At 34.8% G+C, this 24,888-nt stretch overlaps 3 protein-coding genes across 3 annotated transcripts; 2 read left to right on the forward strand and 1 right to left on the reverse strand.

Annotated features, from left to right (window-relative positions):
* Positions 1-334: 334 nt before the first annotated feature.
* LOC123665650 (coiled-coil domain-containing protein 102A) lies at positions 335-2,261 on the reverse strand. The gene has a single exon (XM_045599924.1). It carries the CDS (start codon positions 2,259-2,261, stop codon positions 1,119-1,121), a length of 1,143 nt encoding a protein of 380 aa, XP_045455880.1. The 3' UTR covers positions 335-1,118.
* Positions 2,262-3,122: 861 nt separating this feature from the next.
* On the forward strand, positions 3,123-5,519 carry LOC123665375 (cytochrome c oxidase subunit 6C-like). Its single transcript, XM_045599688.1, has 2 exons — positions 3,123-3,337; positions 5,377-5,519. Exons 1-2 carry the CDS (start codon positions 3,123-3,125, stop codon positions 5,480-5,482), a joined length of 321 nt encoding a protein of 106 aa, XP_045455644.1. The 3' UTR covers positions 5,483-5,519.
* Positions 5,520-11,671: 6,152 nt separating this feature from the next.
* Positions 11,672-24,593, forward strand: LOC123665376. The gene is made up of 9 exons (XM_045599689.1): positions 11,672-11,865; positions 14,613-14,808; positions 17,726-17,977; positions 18,355-18,611; positions 19,009-19,392; positions 19,495-21,604; positions 22,242-22,886; positions 22,929-23,852; positions 24,529-24,593. Exons 1-9 carry the CDS (start codon positions 11,692-11,694, stop codon positions 24,591-24,593), a joined length of 5,007 nt encoding a protein of 1,668 aa, XP_045455645.1. The 5' UTR covers positions 11,672-11,691.
* Positions 24,594-24,888: the final 295 nt, after the last annotated feature.

Genomic DNA, 24,888 nt, shown 5'->3' on the forward strand with positions numbered 1-24,888 from the left:
TTTTCCACAGGGAGATCATTGTTTGAATTAAAATATTCTACTGTTTCCGACTATTGCCATCATTTGCTGATCTATATTTATAGCTATTAATATTAAAACTAGACTATCACAATTGTTAACAACCACTAACAAATTTATAATAATTTATTTATTAGTGTATCGTAAGCTTTTTTATTATGGAATTTGGATTTTATTTGATTAAGCTCTGAGGTTCTACGTGGGAAAAGAGAACTATTTCCAGCAGTTGGATGTTACTGGCTGAATCAAACAAAATTAACTACTAAAATGATAATATTTAGGACGAAATTTTAATGAAAATATTTTTTTTTTTTAACTTTATATTGAAAAAATACAGACTTTTTTTAAGTATATTCTTTTAACGTTTGTTAAGTGTTAATAATTACCTTGTGGCGATATAAATGTTTTCATACAAAATTTTTTTAGGTATATCTTCCAAATTAATCTTAAATATAGGGTATGGAAGTTACGATTTATTGAAAGTTGATTTAAAAAGGGTGATCTACATCAGTGGTGTAGATAGACAGGGAAGTAGTGGTTGTCTATAATGTAAATAGTGATTAATTTGTCTCTGTTTGAGTATAACTCGCCAAAATAAAAGCTTACAATCACCGAATAATATTGTTATTATTTGTTCTGTAACTCTGGTTATTATTTAATATAACTACTACTAATTACAACGTTACCGAACTTTCAAAAGTTATTCGAAAACTTTAGGCCAGTTTACTGATTTTTATTTTTATTCAAAAGTACTTTTATGCACGTTTTTTTTTTTTTTTCTATGTAAATGAACATGCAATACTTTTATTTTATTTATTAATGACGCGGAATGTTAACTGGAATATTTTTATCATATCCGCCGATAAATTCGTTATAATAAGCGATTTGATTTTAATTATAGTAACGATTTTAATTTGTACTGGGTGATATTTAGCCAGGCACTAATGACTATTCACATAACACTTATTTAAAATATCAGATTTTGACATTCATGTCCAAACTTTTTACGTATCCCGTGGTCTTAATTATACTTGACAGCGTCAAATTCTCGAAGAAAATTCGAGGGAATATTTTGTCGCCAAATTGTTAAAAAGTAAGCTTTATGTATTTTCATTTCTTTCGACTATCGCAAGTTCGTCCTCTTCGCCTGATGTATTAGTTTTGGCATCGTAATGAACCAAATTCGCTTCAGAAGAACCATTACTAGATTCATGAGATCTTGGACTGACGCTGGTCTTTCTAACATATAGAACATTAGAATCCAATCTGTTATTATGATCAGTAAAGGGTACCCCGTACGCGCTCCCGTCTGATATTCTATTTAACTTGTGTATTTGCTCTCTGAGCTCACAAACTTGACTATACAGTTTCTTATTCTCTCTTAATATTGCTATATTTTCCGTTTCTAGAAGCTCCCGCTTACTCCACTGAATGGTATTTTCAGATTTGAGCCTTTCAATTTCCATTTTGTATTCAGCTATTTTTTCTTCTAAAACTTGTTTCGCAGCTATTTCATCTTGTAGTTCATTTTGTAGCCTTTCCACTTCGCTGTGACTAGAATCGGACCCTAACGTCCGGTCGTGGTGTGTTAGCTCCATTTTAGTGTTATGTAACTCTGCAGTTAAATTCTCAATTTTTGCTAGAAGGAACGCTTTTTGGTCTTTCTCGCTTTGTAAGCTTTTGCACGTTTCATCTAAACGTAGTCGCAATTCACTTAACTTGTTTGCGAGAGCGTTATCAACATTGGAAAACTTGTGCGAGTCCAAGGACGCCCTCTGGCGCAGAGGCTCACTTGGGGATACGTATCCAACATTCTTTCTTCTCAATTCGACTCCCTCTTCAGCAGTGAAATCACCTGATACTATTCTACTCTCCCCTATAGTTAGAAGCTTTTCATTGTCCTTCTTTAGTTCTATTAATTGTTGCTCTAAATCCCCTTTTTCGGTTCGTAAAGCAGCTAGCTCTTTGGACAGGACATCAACTTTATTTTTAAATTGCTTGGCCTCATCCCTAGCTTTGTTACGCTCGTTACGTACCTTGCTCCACTTTTCCCTCCAGTTGGAAGTACAGTCTGACCACCATCTCATGGTCTTTTCCATCTGGGTTGCTCGAGCCCGTGCTTCGTCCAACTCTCGCTGATAGAGTGCTTCTTTAGCTTCCCAATCAGTGTTAGTGTACCGCATTGAGCTACCGTCATGGTCACGACTACGTCGATGACTGCCTCCATGTGAACTTTGCGCCATATTTAATGTCTGTAAAATGTATAAGTAAATATTATGATCTTGTTTTTTTTACCGACTTCAAAAAAAGGAGGAGGATAACGGTTGAAGTAATGATAAGATCGTCGATATCTCCACCGTCTTTTCATTAAAGAATAATAATAATGTAAAACAATACTCCTACCAATATTATATATATATATAATAACAACATACATAACATATATATATATATATATATATATATGTTATGTATGCTCGGGGATAACTCCGTCGTTTATGAACCGATTTTGATTACTCTTTTTTTGTTGGAAAGAAGATATCCCTAGTTTGGTACCATGATAAGAAAACCAGGATCTGATGATGGGATCCCAGAGAAATCGAGGGAAACTCTCAAAAATCTGCATAACTTTTTATTGGGTGTACCGATTTTGATGATTTTTAATTAAATCAACAGCCAATGTTTACCATGTGGTCACATTTAAATTTCATCGAGATCTGATTACAACTATTGGAGTAATCTTTGATAATACGTATTTACTTGACTATTTTTTGTCTACCTACGTTGTATTACTTGTCTATATAATTGAAGTCAGTTTTTCTTCGTTTGCCTGCAAACACAATTATTGCCTATCTTTTTTTGAAAACAATGACGTATTTTTATTAATTGGAACTCACTAGATTTAAAATGGTAAAACAAAAAAAAACAAAAACAGTATAATATTTATTTGTTTTTGTTTTGGATTATTCTGTACATTTTGCTATTATATGTAATAAAACTTGTAACAAATTTAAACAGAACGACCTTCATTTTTATTAAGACAATTACATAAAACGGAAATAGATAAAACTTTTATAAAATATTAAATTTTCATTAACAGCAAGATGAGTTGCCCGCCTGAACCTGATCCCTGTGCCCAAGTATGTCCACCACCCCCTCCACCCCCACCCTGCAAGGTAAAACCCATCATGCGAGGTTTGCATTGGGCACAAACTAAGCGAGTACTTGCACAAGCATTAATGGTTACGGCTTTAGCTGGCAGCTGTGTTTACTTCTTCATAGGAGTGCCACGGAAGGCCAAATATAAGGAATTTTATGCGTAAGTTTATTTACTTAGGACCATTTTTAGTGGATACTTATTAAGGTATGTGACATGTTGCAGAGTAGAGATAGGTAATGTTTATCATGTTTTTTTTCTCCATCAAACTACATCACGATTCAGCATGTTTAACATCCCACAGCTGGGCACAGGCCTCTTTCTCCATGTTGGATATTTCTATTTGCTGTCATTGAATCCAAAGTTGTAGTTGAGGTGAAACAAAAATCATCATTTTTATTCATAATTTCATAAAACATTTATACAACAAAGCATTTGTACAAAAGTAAACTTGTAATTAATAAAAAAGATAATTATGATTTGTTACCTACGATATACAATATTTTCAGTTTTATTTCGCTAAGTTTTAATTTATATGTAATGTAAGCGTAAATATTTTATAATTGTTTTGATTTCCTTTTACGTTGCTTAATATATTTATTATTTCCCCATGAATTAAAGTATATATATATATATATAAATGAATGTTTGTCTGTATGTCCTTTATAGAATTGTAAACAATGCATTTCATTTCAATATCTTCAGCAGTGTTGTGCATGAGCCCACAAAGGTTTCCGAGTTAGTATGATTTTAAAAAAAGAAGCGTAGCAGCGCGTACAGGGTACAGCTAGTTATATAGTATACTAGCTGACCCGGTGAACTTCGTATCGCCTAACACAAACTTTATCGTATGGTATTAGAGTTCAAATTGACTTTTAAGTATTATCACAAATCTTTTGTATGGGAGTATAGAAAAGTGTTGTTTTTAGACTTTTTCAGGATTTTTTTTTTTTTAGAATTTTTCTCTCCGTAAGAACCATCCTCGTACTTCAAGGAATATTTTAAAAAAAGAATTAGCGAAATCGGTCCAACCGTTCTCGAGTTTTGCGCTTAGCAACACATTCAGCGACTCATTTTTATATTATAGAAAATTTTATGAAAAAATGTTTATATACCAAAACATACATATTCACTATAAGTATTGATGGTTGAATTACATCTATTTTTTATGTCTAATAAGACGCAGATAATTAAATGTTAAGACAGTATTAATTTTGCTTCACTTCAATTAGATTTTAGTTTTAAATTAACCCCTTTTAAAAGGTTTATAGAAATATATTTTACTGCAATTAGTTTTTCGATTACACTAATTTCAGACCCATCTAAAAATTTTATAAAACCCTAACAAAAATAAGTTTATAAATAAATTGTACAGTATTTTATCGTCATTTTGTAAATAATCAATAACAAATTTTCAATTAAAACAAAGGAAATATAAAACAACATTTGTTTACATTAATGCTAGATAGATGTTCTACATATTATATATATTTTTACACTTACCTGTAAATTTTATTTCATTATAAGCGTTCCACTAACAACAAGGAGTTTTTTATCAATATTTTTTAACAATTTAACTTATAAAAAGTTTTTATTCGCTGTTTGACTGCACCATTATCGAATTTATTCAATTCTATAAAGGTACTTGATAGTCGCTTTTTGCTGCCTTTACTTTGCCGTAATAATTGATAATTAGTCGAGCTTGTAATCGAAACATCGATTTGTAATTTAAAAAAATATATATAGAATACAATTGACGAATTTGTCTAACTCATAATTTGAAATAGAAATTAGAAACAATAGTTGATTTAATATTCCAAAGATATGTTAATATTTTTATTAGTTATAATATGACGGTTTTAATTGTATAAAAGAATCGATTTCTTTTCGATGTTTCGACGATTTATTTGTCTGTAAGCAGTATTTTTACAGAATATAATTCAAGTTTGAGGTAACTGCCAAGTTATTTGTTTTATTCAAGTGAAAATTATATTTAAAAAAATGCTACAACTTACATTATAACAATTTCTTTACTAATATTTTATAAAAAAAAAAAAAAATACTTATACAAAACTAACAGATGTTAATTATTCTTATTTAGAAAAAATATTCGCTCTGATAAAATACATCTTGCTATCTATTACTTAAATAATATTGAATGTTTAAAATGTAATGATTAATAATACTATTATCACTTTAAGGAGAGCCGAATTCGAAGATTGGGCCGATGAAATGGCAAGAAAAGGCTTATTTCAGTCAGTACCAGTGAACTCTATAAAAGATAACACTCAAACGAAAGGAAAATAATGTCTCTACTTCTCCATAAATTATTATTTAACCTACTTTTTATTATTATTCCAGAATATTATTACATTTTAATAAACATTGTAATAAGCTAATTTAAACGACTTCTTATTTATTCATTAAGTTTTTATCTTTCAACGTTACACAACGTAGACAACTTTTAAAATATGCTTACATTAATTGAGTTAATGAAATAAATTTCAACAATGCTTATTTTATTTTCTTAAGTACTAACATGATTACATTTTAAATATTATTTTATTATTAATTTTACATATTGTAATTATTTTTATCAAAAAGTTTAACTTTATATCAACAGGAAGTGATTCGTGTCCTCACGTTTCATGGCGGCAGCCAATTAAAAACGCGTGTATTATTATAAAAACATACAGATTACTCTCTGCACCAATCACAGAAGGCCTGCAGTGGAGCATGAAAGTTTAAATATATAACACTGTAAGGACGTCATGACTTATATTATGTGTATCTATTAATTGAAATATTAAATGTAAATTTTTATCATTCCTTTCAATTAAAATAATAAAGTTATTTGAAGTACTGACTAAAAACAGAAATAAAGAAAATGTCTTAAATTTGAAATTAATTTTATTTCAAAGTACCCCTTGTAAAGGCTACGTCACGTATGTTTGTCTACTTCGAGTCAATGCGCATGTCAAGTTGAAAATTGCAAATGGCGTCCGTTGTTATTGTTCGTACCGAATAACTATTTGTAAAATATATACTATTCTTTTAGCGATTTTTCTAATGGACTATTATATTGATGCGATGCTTTAACTTCCCACGATTCGGCACGACATCTTTTATGTACGTTTTAATGTGATTTGAGTGTTTTTTTCATATTCTATGTGTGTCATGCAAATGGGGTAAGCTGGAATTATCGGATGTCGCTTAGGTTGTTTTGGATAGTTTCAATAAGAAAATGGAGTGAAGTTCTGTGACCTACAGTGTGAAAATGAAACCCCCGTAAAGTATATTATTTACCGCGTTAAGTTCAGAACGAAGCAAGAGACGGAACGGCTGTAATTTACTAATGTTCCATGCCGTGACTGCACTCTCCGTACATTTCAAAATGGCTGCTGCTCTTCACGATATATGAGCTTTGCGTCACTGAAATATAAATCAGTGGTTTCGATTCGTGAAGAAATTTGCGTGTTACTTGTCGAGTGATTCCATGTGAAAAGTCGAAATAAATCAAAGGACAGTGCCCCGGGAGGACCTGGGGCGGGACAATAGTGGCGTATCATATGTTTTGACTGTAGTGGACATTGAGTGACCATAGGACTGATATTGCCTTGCGACCGAGCCGGACTGTAATGTTGCGCTTGATTTTACAGGATGATTTGGGACACAAGACAATAGAAATAGTGTGTTATTGAGCGGAATGTGACATTGTATGATAGGTGAGTGAGTTTTATTTAGTTTATTTACATTCCGCGGGGTATCGCAACGTATGATGTTGGGAACAAAATGGACACATTGAGGGTGACAGCAGGTCGGCCGGAGGCGGCGGACGTGCCCTGTGCGATGGTCGAACTTATCGCGAAACTTTACTGTAGTCCCGCGTTAAATATACCGATATACGTAATAAAAAAGTTGTGTAACATGACTGTGTTTTGCCGACCTTGCTGTTCGAATGGGATATAAACCATGCATCATGCACTTCATATGACCATTTAAACATTTATAACAATTTGGTTGGCTCAAATATGACCCTTTTTACGAAATCTATATCTATACAAACCTATATCTATACTGTGAACATGTGTCGTGTTTGTCAATAGTAACATTGATGTTAGGTTATAATAATTAATAGAGTTGCATTTTTGTGTGTAGTAGACTTTCTATTTCCATAATTTTCAATACTAGAATGTTTTTTTATCACTAAACTCATCTTTTAGATACAGATTATAAATATAGCAAAGTATATTTTTTACATTTAATAAAAAATGTTTAGTAATTTAATTAAATAATAAAAAAAAACTAAATGATATAAACACTTTCAGAGCCCCTACTATATGAATACTAATTTATTACTGATTGAATAATTATATATCATCATTACTAGGTAATCCTTGCAATCTTAAATCAACGTAACAACCAATAGTTTAAAAAAATATTTTTATAAAAGAACTGTTGATCGTTCTTTCAAAATTTTGCCATTATTAAATAATATACTAATTCATATTAAACACAAATGTTAATAGATTAGTTTTAAAATTTTTATCAATTGTAATTACTATTTACATATTATGTAATTAAATTTAGACAAAAATAATTAATTTTATATCAAAAAGTTCCCATAACATTAAATTAGTACATAAACATACATAATACCATTAAAAATAGAGTAATTGTAAAGAAAGATTGAGATTATCAAATATAAAAAAAAAAATCATAAAGATATAACTCAATTAAATAAATGCAATAATAATAAAAACATAATCACAATCATGATTCAGACTAACATCACACATCACTGCTGGGCATAGGTCTCTTTCTCGATGTGGGAGATGTATCGGAGCTTAATCTACCGCGCTGCTCCAATGGGGTTGACGGATATAAAATAATTAAGACATTTTCCTTAAAAATTATAATTAATATTGTTATCAATTAATTATCAATATCGATTTTAATTATATATTTTATCTTATTTGACCTTCATAAAATGGATTTAAAAATATTTTACAATATAAAATATCTTCTACACTACACCTCTGTTTTGACTGTAACATGTTTTGACTATGTTTACATACACCCATAGTAATTAACAAGATCAATAAAAAAAACTAAAATAAAAAAATATCAAAAATGTAACATAAATAGATCATACAATAATTTTACTTTTACTAATCATACATGCATATTTTAATAAACTGATATTAATATGAAATATTGCATGACAGAAGGTAATAAAAAGTTGATCAGATTAGTGATTACTCTTTGCACATGCTTTAAATTTATTTACTTTTTTTTCTATTATTAATTTTTCATATAGAAGATGGATTTAAGCCACAAATTAAACTACAAATGTATTATGTATCATTTTTAAACTATAGCTAATCAGTACTGTGTAGGTACAAGATAAGCTTACAAATGTACCTAAAACGGATTATATTTGACATATTTTTGTATATAGCTTAGAAAAATGGTATTTAGTTTGTATGATTTTATTTATATATATTATATATATATATCCTGTTAAAATTTATTAATATATTGTATAAAAATTGTTACACATTATTTGGGTCTTGTTATTGCATTTATATATGCAAATATTTAGTTCTGACATTTAATAGATTGTGGTAGAATTAATTTTATATCATTACTATATCCTCTTTATTATTATTCTGTTCTCTAAAATGCTGTTTTAAATTTTCATTCAAACTATTTCTCCCATATAAAATTAAAATTAATTAAATTTGAGTTTTAGTTTTAAATATTTTTTTAGTGTAATAAATAAATATTAATAAAATAATAATAAAAGGCTGAGGTGAAATAAATATTAGCTTTATAATTGGCTTCTGTAATTATTCATAATTTTTTTTTATGTCAATAAAAGTTTGGAGTGCAAATTAATAATTGTGATAAAATTCACATATTCATTATTGAAGAAAACAGAAAAATACTACTTAAAAAAGTAATAAGCTTTTATTTTGGTTAATTAAAATCATACTTTACCGTCTAAGAATTTGTATGATATAAATATAGCATCGTTCAGTTAATGAATGATAAAAACTGTGTTATTGTAATTATGTAACATTTTATTAATTTGTTAGTCATTGTTCATCTATTTATTTAGTTCTAATCGTAATTTACAATATGACGTGAACAGGCTGAATTTTAAATAAATAATAAGCTTAAAAAAATGTTTAAATGTTTAAAATCTAGAAATATCTATAAATATATATAAAATAAAACAAAATGAAAGCAATTAACAAAAATCTAAATGCATAATTATCATTTTTTTACATACATTGATAATAATGTATGCTAATGAAGATTCTTGCATTTTGATATAAATTTCCTTCTGAATCAATACTATTAGGATTGCTAATTAAAAATTCAATATATCTTAGATGTGTAAATATTCTTAAACATATAAATATAGCGGTGGTACAGTCATGTTTGTATCTTTTCTTCTATTCTTACTATAAGTTTGTACTCTCTATATGTATTTACATAACTTGTTCAAATTTTTAAATACTATATTTTCTACTTGTGTTAAATTTGTTAGTTAAATTGAATTATTTAATTTTAGTTTTATGTGGAAAAAAATGTATTTATGGAAGTAGTAGGAATATCCTTTTAATTTTTTTAAAAATATTGTTTTCTCCTTAATTAAAAGTAATATAAGAATTTGAATGGTCAAAAATATACTAAAATTAGTCATAATTATTATAAGATTGTATTAAATAACAAAATGTTTTTATGCGTTTTTTAGACAAATTATAATAATTAAGTATATTCAATAATAATTATATTTTTCACTAAATATTTTTTATGTATGATGTCTAAATATATTTACAAACTTCTACTTTTTCCTTTTTTATACCGACGTCAAAAAAGGAGGTTACTCAATCCGACCGTATATATATATATATATATATATATATATATATATATATATATATATATATATATATATATATATATTTATATATATTTATGTATGTTTGGGGGTAATTGTCGTTTATGAACCGATTTTGATAATTCTTTCTTTGTTGGAAAGGAGATATCCCAAGTGTCGAATTGAGTAACCTCCTCCTCTTTTGAAATCGGTTAAAAATGGCTAGGCTTTCATTTTAAAGTTAGATAAGTTAGAGTTTTTTTTGTTGTAACGAAATTATGTCAATAATCAGTCAAATTTTGAGCTTAAATAATTTGATAGTTCTAATCTAAAGCCTTACCTTAAATTTATTTTTATGTTAAAAATTATATATTCACAATGTAATTTTTATCTACATCATATTTATTATTACTTTCACTACATTTATATAAAAAGTGGTATGATTTATTATTATTATGAATAAGATAAATACAAGTAGACAGTATGTAACCAATATTATGTAGGTAAATGAATCAAAATAATCTGTATATAGTGTATTCCAGTTTATACATGGTAATAGAGAGAAAAAAAGAAATTTATTAAATTGTTTACATATGTAGTAAGCTGAATATGTATTTTAATAGGTATGTAAATAAATATATTTGTTAAATATACACATTTACTCCACTGTTTCTAAGGTAAACAATTGCCTGTATTAAAACTGTTTGGTTTTTAGTTGTAGGTGTTTAATATTGTATTATATCAACAATGTTTAAAAAATTGCTCATATGAAGTGCGTCTAAAACAACACAAATGAAGCATGTTTAAAGTTTTATACTAATAGTCGTTGGAAGTGTTTCCTACCTTGATATAATACTTGAGTACCCATAGATACATGTTTTTGCACTATATGTTGAAATACCTGATAATTACTATTTATACTAGTATTACAAGGTTCCTTTGTAATTTATAAATTCTGAAAGTAGTGAATATATTTAGATAATTTTCTGTATTGAAAAATTATGTTATAGAAATAAAATGGACTATAAAACATGTTTCAATGACTCGGTAGAAGAATGATAGACATAAATGTCACTGTAGGTTAAATCTATCCAAAAGTAACTTTAGCTATAAAACTCCATGCAACAATTCAGTACTAGGATAGCAGTCGTAAACTGTAGGAGTGTTCTAGAAAGACATGAAATGAAACAGAATCAAAACATTAATTTCAATATAATAAAAACAATAATAACACTTTCCTTTACACTTACACACCAAGAAAAAAAAGAAACATTAACAATAATCAGAAGAAATATGTACAAAGGCCGGCCGGCCTTATCGCTTAAAGTAATCTCTTCCTAAGGGCAAAGGAGTTGATGTACTGATGGTGTAGGTGTAGAATTTAATGTTATAGAAGAAAAAAAAAACGATTGTGCTTTAGACCACACGACTGAAGTAAAACTTTATTAGTTGTAGTTATAACTCCTCTTTCTATCTTCACTAACTTATATCTCCCTCTCAACTTCTGTTCGATCACACTTTTTGTAACGCTCTCGTCACGCATTCACCGTCTTACTCCCCAAGATAAGTGTATGTAAAGAAGTCTTACTTCAAAATAATGTATATCATTTTTATCTTTTGTAGTATGGCAGCGGATAGCGATGGGCTGGGCTCGGCGGGCGGCGGCTCGTGCGGCGTGGTGGTGACGTGCGAGGGCGACTTGCGAGACCCGAGGTTCCCCGCGCGCCTGCGCCGCCTGTTGCGCGAGCTGCGCGCCTTGCTAGCCGAGCCGAGCCCGCACACGCTCAAAGTTAACAAGGTAACACGACAACCACCACGGAGTGGCGACTTTAACTGAGGCAGGGCACAGCAGGACCTTACAGAAGGTCACAGCCAAATAATACTGCTTTCAAGCAGTGTTGTGCTCCTGTGGTGAGTAAGGTAACCAGAGCTCCTGGGGGGATTGGGGGTACAGTCGGCAACGCTCTGGCGATTCATATGGTGTTGCAGGCGTCCATAGGATACTGTACCTGCTTACCATCAGGTAAGCCGCATGCTCAAACCACGACAAACATCTGTACGTCTACCATGAGTTTCCAGAGACGATACACGTTAGCGAGTGTAGTAGAAAATTTGTATGGCAAGTTGAGCAGCGCCTCTACCGGATAATATCATTACTATATTTGGTACCATAAGTTTTCTCAGGACAGTTAAGTTAACTACACTCGTAAATGTCATTCTAGAGCGCCGATATTTTCATACAATTCGCTACCATGAGTAACATATTTGACAGATGTCACCCTGTTTAACGTTACTATTATAGTTGCGTCACTCACTTGAAAAAATCGTGCGAGAAGTTTATAATTATTAGGTTTATATACTATTTAATTGCATTATATTTGGTAGAACATAGCCCCGTTCCTAAAACACAATTTACGATATAACAATATTATTTTCTATATTCAATTTACGAAATAATATAATAATATAATACAAATTATACAATTTATTTATAAAATTATGATCACGATTTACGTTAATAAAGAAAGAGATAAATAACCATAACACTTAAATAAACACTCACTTTTTCATATAATCCACCATAAGTTCGAACTGGGAAGCATTAGTTCTCATTTTTTATATTTTGTTGTTTTAGAATTATTGTATAACAATTAAACAATATGATTGTTTCACAAGTGTTTGACAACAACGTAAGTTAGACGTTTAAACTGACGGAATAAATTGAAAAAATTTAGAAGTTCTTGAGCTCGCATGAATACACTGTAATATGCTGCTTTGCATTTTTGTCGGATTATTTTAAACTTCGTTTAGACCTCACTTCATTCGAAAGTCATCATGTTTACTCTTTCTTTTTTCTATACGGAAGAAAGAGATAAAGATATTAGTAACTAATACCAATATAACGGATTTAAAACTATAAGTCTTATCGAGTGCTCGATAGACTCTATAGTGAAATTTAGAAATACTCATAATAGGTATGGTATAGATAACTATTCCTGTTGCGTTTCTACGTTTACTACTGTAGTTATGTCATGTGCGCTTGTAACAAAAACTCATGGTAGACGTACTGTATGGCTTTTAGAAACTTGTAGGTAATGTTAGTGTTACTGTGTTGCCATTACGTTGACGCGTCGTCAGACGTGTTTGCATGTATAATTGCGTATGTATGTATGTACAGTTAGTGGTGTCACAGCTATCGATAGTTACCATACGATAATGATTCAAAGCCCAAAGTAAAGCATATCTAAAGGTCATCAGTGCTATCTATTCCAGTAAATTCATTGTCGCAACTACGATAGAGTAGAATGCCGTTAATGGAACATTTATCTCGTTGGATTAGGTATTGGAATATGAGTCAATCGAAAAAAAAAAAAAAAAAATCTGTCCCAACCCCAAAACATTAAGCATAAAATTTTCTTTCCCGAGTAAAACTTAGCTATATGACTCTGTTGTCAAATTCAGACAACTAACTCAAAAAATACATAGTGTTGTTCATTAGTATTGCTTATTTTTTTCCCGTCGGTACCCTAATCAATTTTCGATATAATTACTGATAGCTAAACTATCGAGACCTTGTTATCACTAGTGGCTCGCCACTGTAATGTAATAGTAAACCACAAAAATTATTGACTTTAGTATTCTATAAAAAAAATGACGTAAGGATTATATAATTAAATAATTAAAATTAATTTTATATGCTAAGATTTTAAGTTTGACCTGTTTTTGAAATGGACCATTCATTTTCACTAATATGTAAAATCACTATCTTATTTTATATGTTAATATTTAAAATACAAGTAGTAAATAAAAAAATAAGTTGGTGCACCAATTACAAAAACTGGCCACTATTTCAAAAAGCACATAGGATTTGTGATAGTTTGGCCGTTAATTTTGTTTTACGTGCGTTTCTAAAAACTTAATGTTGGATGAAGATGCAATGTCCAATGAGCCCTTTACTTAAAAAAAGTCATGATATTATAAATTACTATGACATACACATAACATACAACAGACTGTATGTTAAGAATAAGTTTGATAGTGGCGTGAAGTAATTTATCTATTCCTTAATAAATATTTATAAAATAACGTAATAAGCTATTGGCAAATGTTACATACACTACTGCGAAAAACGAATTTCAAAATTTTAATTTATCGTGTATCTCGATACCAAATTCAGGAAACAAAGAGACATGACTATGTTATATATATTTAATGAGTATCATGTCTAAATTCTGTATCGAAACACAATGTAAGAGTAAATGAATGCTGTACACGTAAAGATAGTTAAATGTCCTGTGTTGGTAGCTGTACCATGTAAGAAATATAAAAGGCACGATGAGTACTGGGGAACTTGGGAAGAAGAGTTAGTAAAGATTTTTAGCAAGCGTACTGTAATCTAAACCTCATTGTGGTCAGTCTCAGGTCTATTATGTAGTAATAAAAACGACCAACGAATAGCCGTACATCGCGGTTGTTAAGAAGAATACAGTTTAATATAATCGAATGTAATGATGTCAGTCGTCTAAAACTGAGCTATAATCTCAGGTGGAGCCGTGGAACTCAGTCCGAGTGACGCTGTCGGTACCGCGCGCGGCCGCGGCTCGCCTGCGGGCCCTGGCCGCGGCCGGGGCGCCGCAGTTACGCGCGCTCGGCATCCTGTCCGTGCAGTTGGACGGCGACGCGGCCGTGTCGCTGAGGCTACAGCACGGCGCCGAGCTGAGGATCAATACTGATACCGATGGTGAGTATAGTGGTCGTTGATAATGATTCAGACTGTCACATTCTACCCTTGGGCATAGGCCTCTTGTCCATGTAGGTGAATAATTGTTTGAATTTTTTTAATAATAAAGTAAGTGACAAAATCAGGGCGCTGTTCTTCAGAATTAGTCATCTACATTTTTTTTCCTGGTATGGGTCCAGCAGGATATGGTAGGACCAGCGGCTCCAGAATTATATTTTGAAAATAACTTGTGTGGCAACATTGGTGAGATACAAACTTACCATTAACACAATTTCAGCCTCTTCATCTTGTTGGGTTCTGCAGATACTTGATCAATTAGACGCTTGATAAATACCCACGTATTTATCAAACTTGTTTTTTTTTAAATTATTGTTGCTACACTAATGAAATAAAATCTATTCATTAGACGAAATAAAAGTCTACGCAATTTTTTTCAATTTTTAACCGACTCCCAAAAAAGGAGAAGGTTCTCAATTCGACTGTATTTTTTTTTTAATGTAACATCAGAACTTTTGACCGGGTAGACCGATTTCGACAAATTTTGTTTTAATCGAAAGGTGGTGTGTGCTAATTGGTCCCATTGAAATTTATTTGAGATCTAACAACTACTTTTCGAGTTATATCTAATAATGCGTTTTTACTTGACGCTTTTTTCGTCGACCTACGTTGTATTATACCGCATAACTTTCTACTGGATGTTCCGATTTTGATAATTCTTTTTTTGTTGAAAAGGGGATATCCCTATTTTGGTACCGTGATAAGGAAACCAGGATCTGATGATGGAATCCCAGAGAAATCGAGGGAAATTCTCGAAAATCCGAAATAACTTTTTACTGGATGTACCGATTTTCGAAAGCTGATGTTTATCATGTGGTCACATATAAATTTTATCGAGATCTGATAACTACTTTTAGAGTAATCTTTGATAACGTGTAGTTGCTTGACTATTTTTTTGTCGATCTACGTTGTATTACTTGTCGATGTAATTGAAGTCGGTTTTTTTTCGTTTGCGAGCAAACACAATTATTATAGAATGTTTCTATTCTATTTAGTACTAAAATATATATTTTTTTTATTTCATGATTTTATTTATTGTTCACGCAAAGGCACAATCACTGAAAAATATATAATGTAGCTTACGATGTCTAGTATGTGTGTATGTACTACCAAAAAGCGTACATGTAAAATGTGTACATTTCAAAAAAAATAATTGTGTTTGCTCGCAAACGAAAAAAAACCGACTTCAATTACATCGACGAGTAATACAACGTAGATCGACGCAAAAATAGTCAAGTAACTACGCGTTATCAAAGATTACTCAAAAAGTAGTTATCAGATCTCAATAAAATTTATATGTGACCACATGACAAACATCAGCTATCGATTAAATTAAAAATTATCAAAATCGGTACACCCAGTAAAAAGTTATTGCGGATTTTCAAGAAGTTCCCTCAATTTCTCTGGGATCCCATCATCAGATCCTGGTTTCCTTATCATGATACTAAACTAGGGATATCTTCTTTCCAACAAAAAAAGAATTATCAAAATCGGTACATCCAGTAGAAAGTTATGCGGTATAATGTAACGTAGGTCGACGAAAAAAGCGTCAAGTAAAAACGCATTATTAGATATAACTCGAAAAGTAGTTGTTAGATCTCAAATAAATTTAAATGGGACCAATTGGCACACACCACCTTTCGATTAAAACAAAATTTGTCGAAATCGGTTTACCCGGTCAAAAGTTCTGATGTAACATACATAAAAAAAAATACAGTCGAATTGAGAACCTCCTCTTTTTTGGAAGTCGGTTAAAAAAACATCTTATGACCGTGCTCGTATAGTACGAGATATTTAAGTAAATTACATTATATTTAACTCAAAATTCAGTATAATATCTAAAATTAAAAAAAAAATAGTTTGAGGACTGTTGAAAACGTCTTGAATAATCACTCATCATCACATCATCACTTCAGCCTATGGCAGTCCACTCCTGGACGTAGGCCTCCCCAAGTTCGCGCTAGACATCCCGGTTTTCCGCAATCCTCATCCAGCCTACACCGGCAATCTTACGTAGATCGTCGGCCCAACGGGCCGGAGGACGTCCCACACTGCATTTGAAGACGCGGTCTCCACTCCAAGACCCTCCAACGGCCATCGGTCCTGCGACACAGATGACCAGCCCACTGCCACTTTAACTTGTTAATTCTGTGGGCTATGTCGGTCACTTTCCTTCTCTCGCGGATAGTCTCATTTCTAATCCTATCTTTGAGAAAAACCCCAAGCATAGCCATTGCACGTTGAGCAACATTAAATTTTTGGACCAGTCTTGCTCGAAGACTTTTGTCTTCAAGCATTGCGGAATCTTGAATAATATGTACAAAAAATTATTTTTCGCTTTTTTTTTTGTACAAAGTGCGTGCCAAATTTTTTTTCACTCTTATTTTGCTTAATACAGTATTTATATTTTGTTAAATAATTTGCGCTAAGTTTATAACTCTCCGAGTACTCACTCACGAGTCCAACTTGCATTTGATCTATTTTTGTAATCTATTTTAATTATTGAGTACTTATGGTGTTCCACGCCCAAAGAATGATAACGATAGCCTATCAATAAGACGCTGTCCGTGTGTCAGCTATATCTATGTAACTATTAAGACATTAGAAATTTCTGCCGACACTAATAAAAAAAAGAAAAATGCTGATAATTAAATACGAGCTCAGTTTATGAAACTTTTTTAAAATTTTATATTTAAAGTGTATTAGTTAAATATTGTGTATGATGGAGCGTACACTTTATGAGTGCGTGTGCGACGTGAATTAGTAGCTATTACCAAAAATATATGTAAATAAATGATGTTAATGTTTTATTACTTTTCGATTATTTTTTTCCATTCATGTACTTTGTCTCCTGTTTCAGAAGCAAGCACGTCACGCTCACAATCCAACGAACTGCTGGCTGGTCTGGGGGGTATCGGTCGTTTGATATCGGACGAGGGTGCTTCCACCAGCTCGGAGCCCCCTCAGAACAATTTCAAGTCACCGAACACCGTGTGTCCCATGGATGGCAAGATACCCCAGAACATTCCCACCCCCACGACGGATAGATGCGAGTTTCCGTTTGGTAGTATGACTCAAGCGAGGGTCATACATCGGAAAGAGAATACTTTAGGTAAGTTAAAAGTATTACCTAAGCAATAGTAATATGATAATATTAGTCATTTTAAAGTGAATATTTGTTTTGGAGTCAATTTTTTAAGAAAAACTTAAATGCAAAAATAAACTTAGACTTTGTCACAAAACAAGATGTTGTTTGTTTTATTGCGAGTTGATTGGATAGTATGTTTACTAAACAAAATCGAGGCTCTACATTGTAAAATATTACTCTGAATTAAATGAGTAAAGTATTCCAACAATAATTATAACTGATAATCACTTAATAAAGTATTTAATTTTGATAAAGAAAAGCCACATACTTTACATATAGTCTAGTTTGTGTTAAATTGATCAAGTATTTTTAATGTATACATATTTTTAAATATCTTACAGGGATAGGTGGCTGCGCTAGTACGCTGAGACCGGCATCAGAACCATTCGCGAGGCCGTCGACTTCGTTCACTGCGCCTCCTCCCCCCTATCCGGCTCCCCCCGCGACACCTACCACCCCCACCCCACCAGCAGCCCCCACAGTGGCCATGTCATCACCCCTGCTGGTGAACTTACTGCAGAATGATGCGCCTGCGCCCCAGCCTAGGCCGAAACCAGTGCCTCATCCTGCTAAACTTGACAGACTTGAGGACTCGCAGGTTTGTGATGTGAAAACATTAATTTATTGATATGTAAACTACATTTGGCATGCCTGTTTGTATGTGTAACTTGAAAATGAGTTAGAGTTTGAATTTGCCACCTGATTGATATTGCAGTTGTCATTTGCGCACACGCTAGATTCTTTCGCTTTTTTCTTTAAGTACAATTAATAAAATTTGTCGTTTTATTTTCAAATCAGGCAAATAAACTTGAATGTCACTGTGAGGTGGCTACATATTAGATACAAACTTTACGTATACTTTGTTCCAAATATGTATATGACCATGATTTGTCATTTTTCCATTTGCATTACTTTCACTCGTTAATAGTGTTAAAATATATAAACTCTTACTTTTTCTTGAAATATATAAATTTCAAATCTAATATTTCATACAGGTGGAATTAGCGGTGGGTCGCGCTCCGTTCGAGTACCGGGGTGGGCGGGCCACCACACCGCGCCCCGCAGTCCCCAGTCCTGCGCCCCCAGCGCCCCGGGCTCCTCGCCCCGCGCCTTTTATCCGGAGGGCCTTCCCCCCTCGACCGCCTCCCTCACCCGCACCATACCGCGCCCCCGCTCCTAATGCTACGGTTGTGGGGCGAGCGAGGTTCGCCTCGCCGTCTTATAATACAGAAACCTTCCCCGCCCCTCCACCTCCGCCATATAGGCAAGCCGTACCAAGGCCGAGGGCGATGCAACCGAGGGTAACTCCAGAGGACCTACAAGCGTTACTACCGCCTCCAACGACTTCGATGGATCAGAAAACTCAATCAAGTTTTCAGGTACTTAATAAAATTTAATTGATATGTTTATCTCATTATGTTATGTGGTTATATGTAAAATTCAATAAAGTCATTTTCTACATAATTAACTTATTTTTCCAGGAATTCCAGAGGTATCAACAGCAGTACAACGCACGGCAGCGTGCCGCTTCTCGTGCAGCTTCACAGCCTGATTGGAATGAACCCTATCGGGACACTTTGGGCTTATCAATACCCGACCTTCCCGATAATTGTGACCTCGACCTCTTGCTGCCTACGTTGGGCGGTGATCTGAACCTTGATGATACAACACTATCGGCTATATCAGATCTGGATACCAACGCAAAATTAGATCTAATCTACGATACGCCTCAGGATTCTATGTCCAACGCGTCAGAATCGACTCCGGACTCTCTGCTCCAAGAAATTACCGGCGTTCAATATCCAGGATCCACATTAAATGGTCCTTATAATCCTGAAATGACTCCTACTACGAGTCAAACGAACGTGAATAGTGATGTGCCTTCTAAACCTTCGGAAATATTCGACGCGAATTCGGAGACGGCGTGTATGCCGCCCCCGCCCGTGCCTCCGCAGTCGACTTCCAAATTCCATGTAAATTCTCCAAACCACACGATAGTTAATACCCAACATGCGCCATTTAAGTCACCTCCTACTGCTACGTATTCTGCGTCGCCGAGCAGTATGAATTCAGATAGAATGGTTGATAGGACTACAAATCAGTCATTGTCGATGCCTCCGCCGATGAGACTTCCGGTTAGAGCGACGATGTCAGTGTCTACAGCTACAGTCGGATCGCAAGCCACAGCCCAGGAAATTGAGGAACAGAGCAAGCAGTATTTGATCAAAACACTCATGAGGGATGACGACACTCCACCACCCAAAGAACAAGAAAAGAAACCCGAAGAAGTAACCGTAGCGCAATGTAAAGTCAAAGAAAATCCAGTAGAAACAAAACCTGAAATATTTGGTATTGCAAAAATTATGGATGATGATGGTAAAAATGATGACGATCTTAAAATGAAAAATAAGATCGTTAAGAAGGAAAAGGATGATAAAACGCTGGCACAGAAAGGAGGCAAGCCGAGAACGGGTGGTGCGAAAGAGAAACCAGCTACGTTGAAAGACAAGATAGTAAGGGATGGAAAATCTGCCAAAGTTGCCTTACCGCGGCCTCATGTCGCAAAACCCACGATTCCTGTTACTGAAGCTCCAAAGTCACCTTCCGGAGAAAAGGAGTCGATAAAATTGAGGTTAAAACTCGATAAGAACGAGCCTATAGTTCAGCCGGTGTATAAGGCTGATGTTAGTTTTGTCAATCAACAAGCGAAAGGCGAGAAACCTATAGAAGGCGAGCTTAGAGTGCCACCTTTACATATCAGCCTTAGAGGTCGGAATTCGGCGGTGATAAAGAACTCTAAGAAAGAAAAGAAGAAGTTCGGCCCAGGAGACCTTCATTCAAAGAAAATTAAAATAAGAAAGTCTCTGGAGTCCGATGAGAAGTCCCACAGGCGGGATTCTGAGGAGTCGTTAGCCTCGAAGTCGGGAGAAAGTACTGAAAACTCAAAGACTGAAGAGTATTTACATGTTAAAAACATAAAATTGAATAATCACTACGAGGGCGAGGCTATCAAAACAGAAATCACGGGGGACAACAATGTTGTGTACAGAATGAAGACACTATCGAAAAATGCTCACATAGTGACAAAATCACATGACTATAAACTTCTCAACAGCAAAGTACAGACATTGGATAGTTTAAAAATGAAAAAGAAATTGAAAACATTGGGTGAAAGTGGGAAATCGACGGAAAAAGAAAGGGACAAAGAATGGAGGAACGATTTGCTAGAAAAGGAGGGGAAATATGCCCAGAATGAGGGGTACAGAGAGACTCCAAACAATCATGAGGTGAAAAAGAAGTTACCAACACCAAAACTGGAGAAAGATGGTGCGAAATGTGATAACTTAAAGTCCAGTGATATGAAGACTGTGTTGGATACGGACTATGGTGAAGTGAAATCTGGTGCTAGTGATTTGGACAACAGGTTAAAGTGTCATAAGAACCTCGAACGGACGCTCAGTGCGGACGAGGAGAAGTTTGACCGTGATGAAAATAAATTAAAAAGGACACTAGCAGATAGTGCTATAACATCACCCAATGGACTTATCTCCTCCGAGAAGAAGAGAAAAACCAGCCATAGTTCCTGTCCAGGTATGTATCTCAATTCACAGGCATAGACGTCAATCTGTACATAGAAATGAGCATTATTTTGTTACGGGTAATTGTGTCAAAAATGTTACAACTAAATTTATTTATCATTTTTGATATTCAGAGCTTGTATTAGAAACAATTTGTAAATAATTATACAAATGAAAGTACAAACTTAGTAAAATTATGTAAATAAAATTATAAGTTTCATGTGGACCAAACACATTTTACCATTTCCAACATTTGCTTTTCTATGTATGTTATCAGATAAATGTATGTATTAGGGAATGTGTTAAATATTTCTTTAGAAATATATAGATAATATAATCTTAACATTGTAAATTATTCATTTATATTATTGAAGTATAATAAATTTATTTGACTCAAAAACTAGTAATCATTTTATTTTGAATCATTTCATACTTAGCTGGGGTCTTCTATAACTGAAAATAGTCACAAAAGAGTGAAAAATATGATTGTTCTAACACTTCCAACAGGAGATTAAGTTTTAAGTTTGCTTTCACACATTTTACCTTCATTCTGTACATAACAACTACCATAAAACGAAATTATGTCAAAAAACCAGACATAACATTCAACTTCATTTTAATGATTTAAAGAGACGTTGTTTGCGTTCCAGATCCCCCTGGTTCGACAAACATAGGCACAATAGGCGGCGGTCGCGACTCGCCGCCGGCCTCTAGTCAGCGCTCGGGGGCCCTCTCACCGCGCCGCAAAGAGAGGCCCAAGGACAAAACGTACTGCAAACTTATTGCCGAGAGGACTCGACCGGACGACAAGTTCGGCAACCGGTCGCCCAACTCGCAGGCTCAGGGCGAAGATTCCGGGATCGAATCCATGGACGCCCTTTCTGAAAAGTCCCCAAACCAAGCCAGCCAATCACCGCCCGGTCCACAGAGGAAGGAACGGTTGGATATGCCAAGATCGACCAGCCCCACGTCGGTGCAGAGGATAATTGGAGTGATAGACCAACCACCGCCGTCCGATGAGCTCTTAGAGAGGTTGTCGTTGGCGACAGGGCAGCCCCACTACGATCCCGTGCCGCCCGATATAGACGATATGGGAGACATTGAGGCGGAACTGGCGAAAATGCACGCGGACCATATAAATGGAGACGACGCTCCGAGAAGACCGCCAGAAGATACCACGCAAACCAAAGAAGTGAAGAGAGAACCGACTCCTATCCTCAGGGACGAAGACAAATCCACCCCGAGCATAAACAGAGCGGATACCAAGAGTGAGCTGAAGACGGAGCAAAAAACGAGCGACATTGCAATAAAACTCGAATCCAATATTACTCAGAAAGATGAACCACACAAGGAAGAATCGAGTGTATCGCCGAAAAAAGAGAAAGGATTGGACGATTTTGATCACCTTCCGAGTAGGGTCTCGCCGCCTTTATATACGTATTCGAATCAGGAAAAACTTTGTATGACTGATTCGTTAGAGATGGAAGAAAACAAGTGTCTCGTTTCAGAGAACGGCGAAGCGAAAGACACCGAGACGGAAGTTAAGGAGAAGCAAGAACCGAAGATCGAAAGGCTACCGCTCAAGGCTGACTTTCCGGATAAGAGTTTATTAGAACAATTACTGATAGAAATACCAACTCCTGATTACGTCGGAAAGAGGCCGGAGTCGCCGTCTCCTTCGACTTTGGAAAGAGTAGCGCGGAGTAGCGTCCGGACGAGGTCGAGTAGTAAAATGAACAGTCCGGCCGACGGCCCTAAAACGCCGCGTTTAAGTCCAGGGATCAGTAAACTCGAAAGATCCGACTCGCCTGCCTTGCAACCTAGAAATTGTCTTCGCAGTGGCTCGGTGGATAAGACGAGTCCACGGACAGCGAACGCGATAGCGCCGGCTAAGCCGGTGCCTGGAGCCAAACGGAAGAGGCGTGAGTCGGAGAGCTCCTGTGCGTCTACACTTAGCTGCGAGGAGGGCATTTCACCGGGCCGCCCCAAGAAAAAACCGAGGCGTATTGACCAGAAACTGGTGAGCCCGGTAGTGGCGATCGGTGGCAAGGTCAAGAAAGAATCTGATAGTGATAGCGATGAGCCATTAATATGCAAGGTGCGGGGGAAAGGAGTGAAGGTGGTGAAGCCCGGGGTGAAAGTACCAAAGGGGGCCGAGGGGGTAGGGACGCGGAGGTCGGTACGACACGGGCCCGCACCCGCCCCCGCCGCTCCCGCACCACCCAACACCACACCCGTCAGGCGGAAAACGAGGAGTGCGGGTAAGTCGTCTTCAGCACAATCTTATTATTTCATATTTACGTAAATCGTAATGGTGAGTATATACTTTAATTGCGTGATTGTAAAATCATCAAGGTCGTTTATTATTTACTAGCTCTTACCCGCGGCTTAACTCGTATTGATAAATAAATTTTTTGAATGATTTTTTGTTAAATAAAAGTTATCATATATTACTTCTAATACCTCCAATAATATATGTACAAAGTTTCATGATTATCGGTTAAGTAACTTTCGCGTGAAAGCGTAACAAACAAACTTACACGCTTGCGATGCTTCTGGTGTTGTAAGCGTTTATAAGCTACGGTAATCGCTAAACATCAGGTGAGCCGTGAGCGTGTTTGTCGACCTAATTGTATAAAAAAAAAACGTAACCTTTCTTGGTTAACAAGTATTCTTATTTACAAAAAAGTTTTTTTTGTAAATAAGAATACTTGTTAACCAAGAAAGGTTATAAATGTCACTCTGTAAGACAGGAATGAAGATAAATGATGAAGATAGTCTAATAAGTTGAGGAATAGAAGTAATATCTCATCCTTAACATAATCAAGGAAGTCTATAAAACATATTACGAAGCATAGGAGCGATAACGGGCTTCATCTAATTGGTTTTCCTAACCAAAGAAGTAATATTTCATCTATATATGATAATTTTCAGTAGGAGAAGGTGGTACTCAGAGCGCGGGCGCGGTGCGGCGGCGGCGCACGTCCCGCGACGGCAAGTGACGGCGGCGCCGCGCGGGCTGTGCCGCGCCCTCGCCCCTGCCGCCCCTCGCCCTGCCTCTGCCGCCCCTCGCGTTGCCGCTGCTCTACCCGCTCGACTGACCGCGCCGAGCCCGCCTGCCACTCGCCGCCTCGAACGTTCCAGAACGTTCTCAAAAGTTTCAGAACGTTCGAGAACGTTTTCGAGTCGGGATGTGGGCGAACAGGGACGGACTCGTCGCCCCGCCCGTACTGTGTTATTAGTGAATACGAGTGAAGTGACTATCGGATGATACGGAGCGCCACGGAAGAGACTGAC

This window comes from Melitaea cinxia, chromosome 24, assembly GCF_905220565.1.
Source record: "Melitaea cinxia chromosome 24, ilMelCinx1.1, whole genome shotgun sequence".
NCBI classification, from domain to species: Eukaryota; Metazoa; Arthropoda; class Insecta; order Lepidoptera; family Nymphalidae; genus Melitaea; species Melitaea cinxia.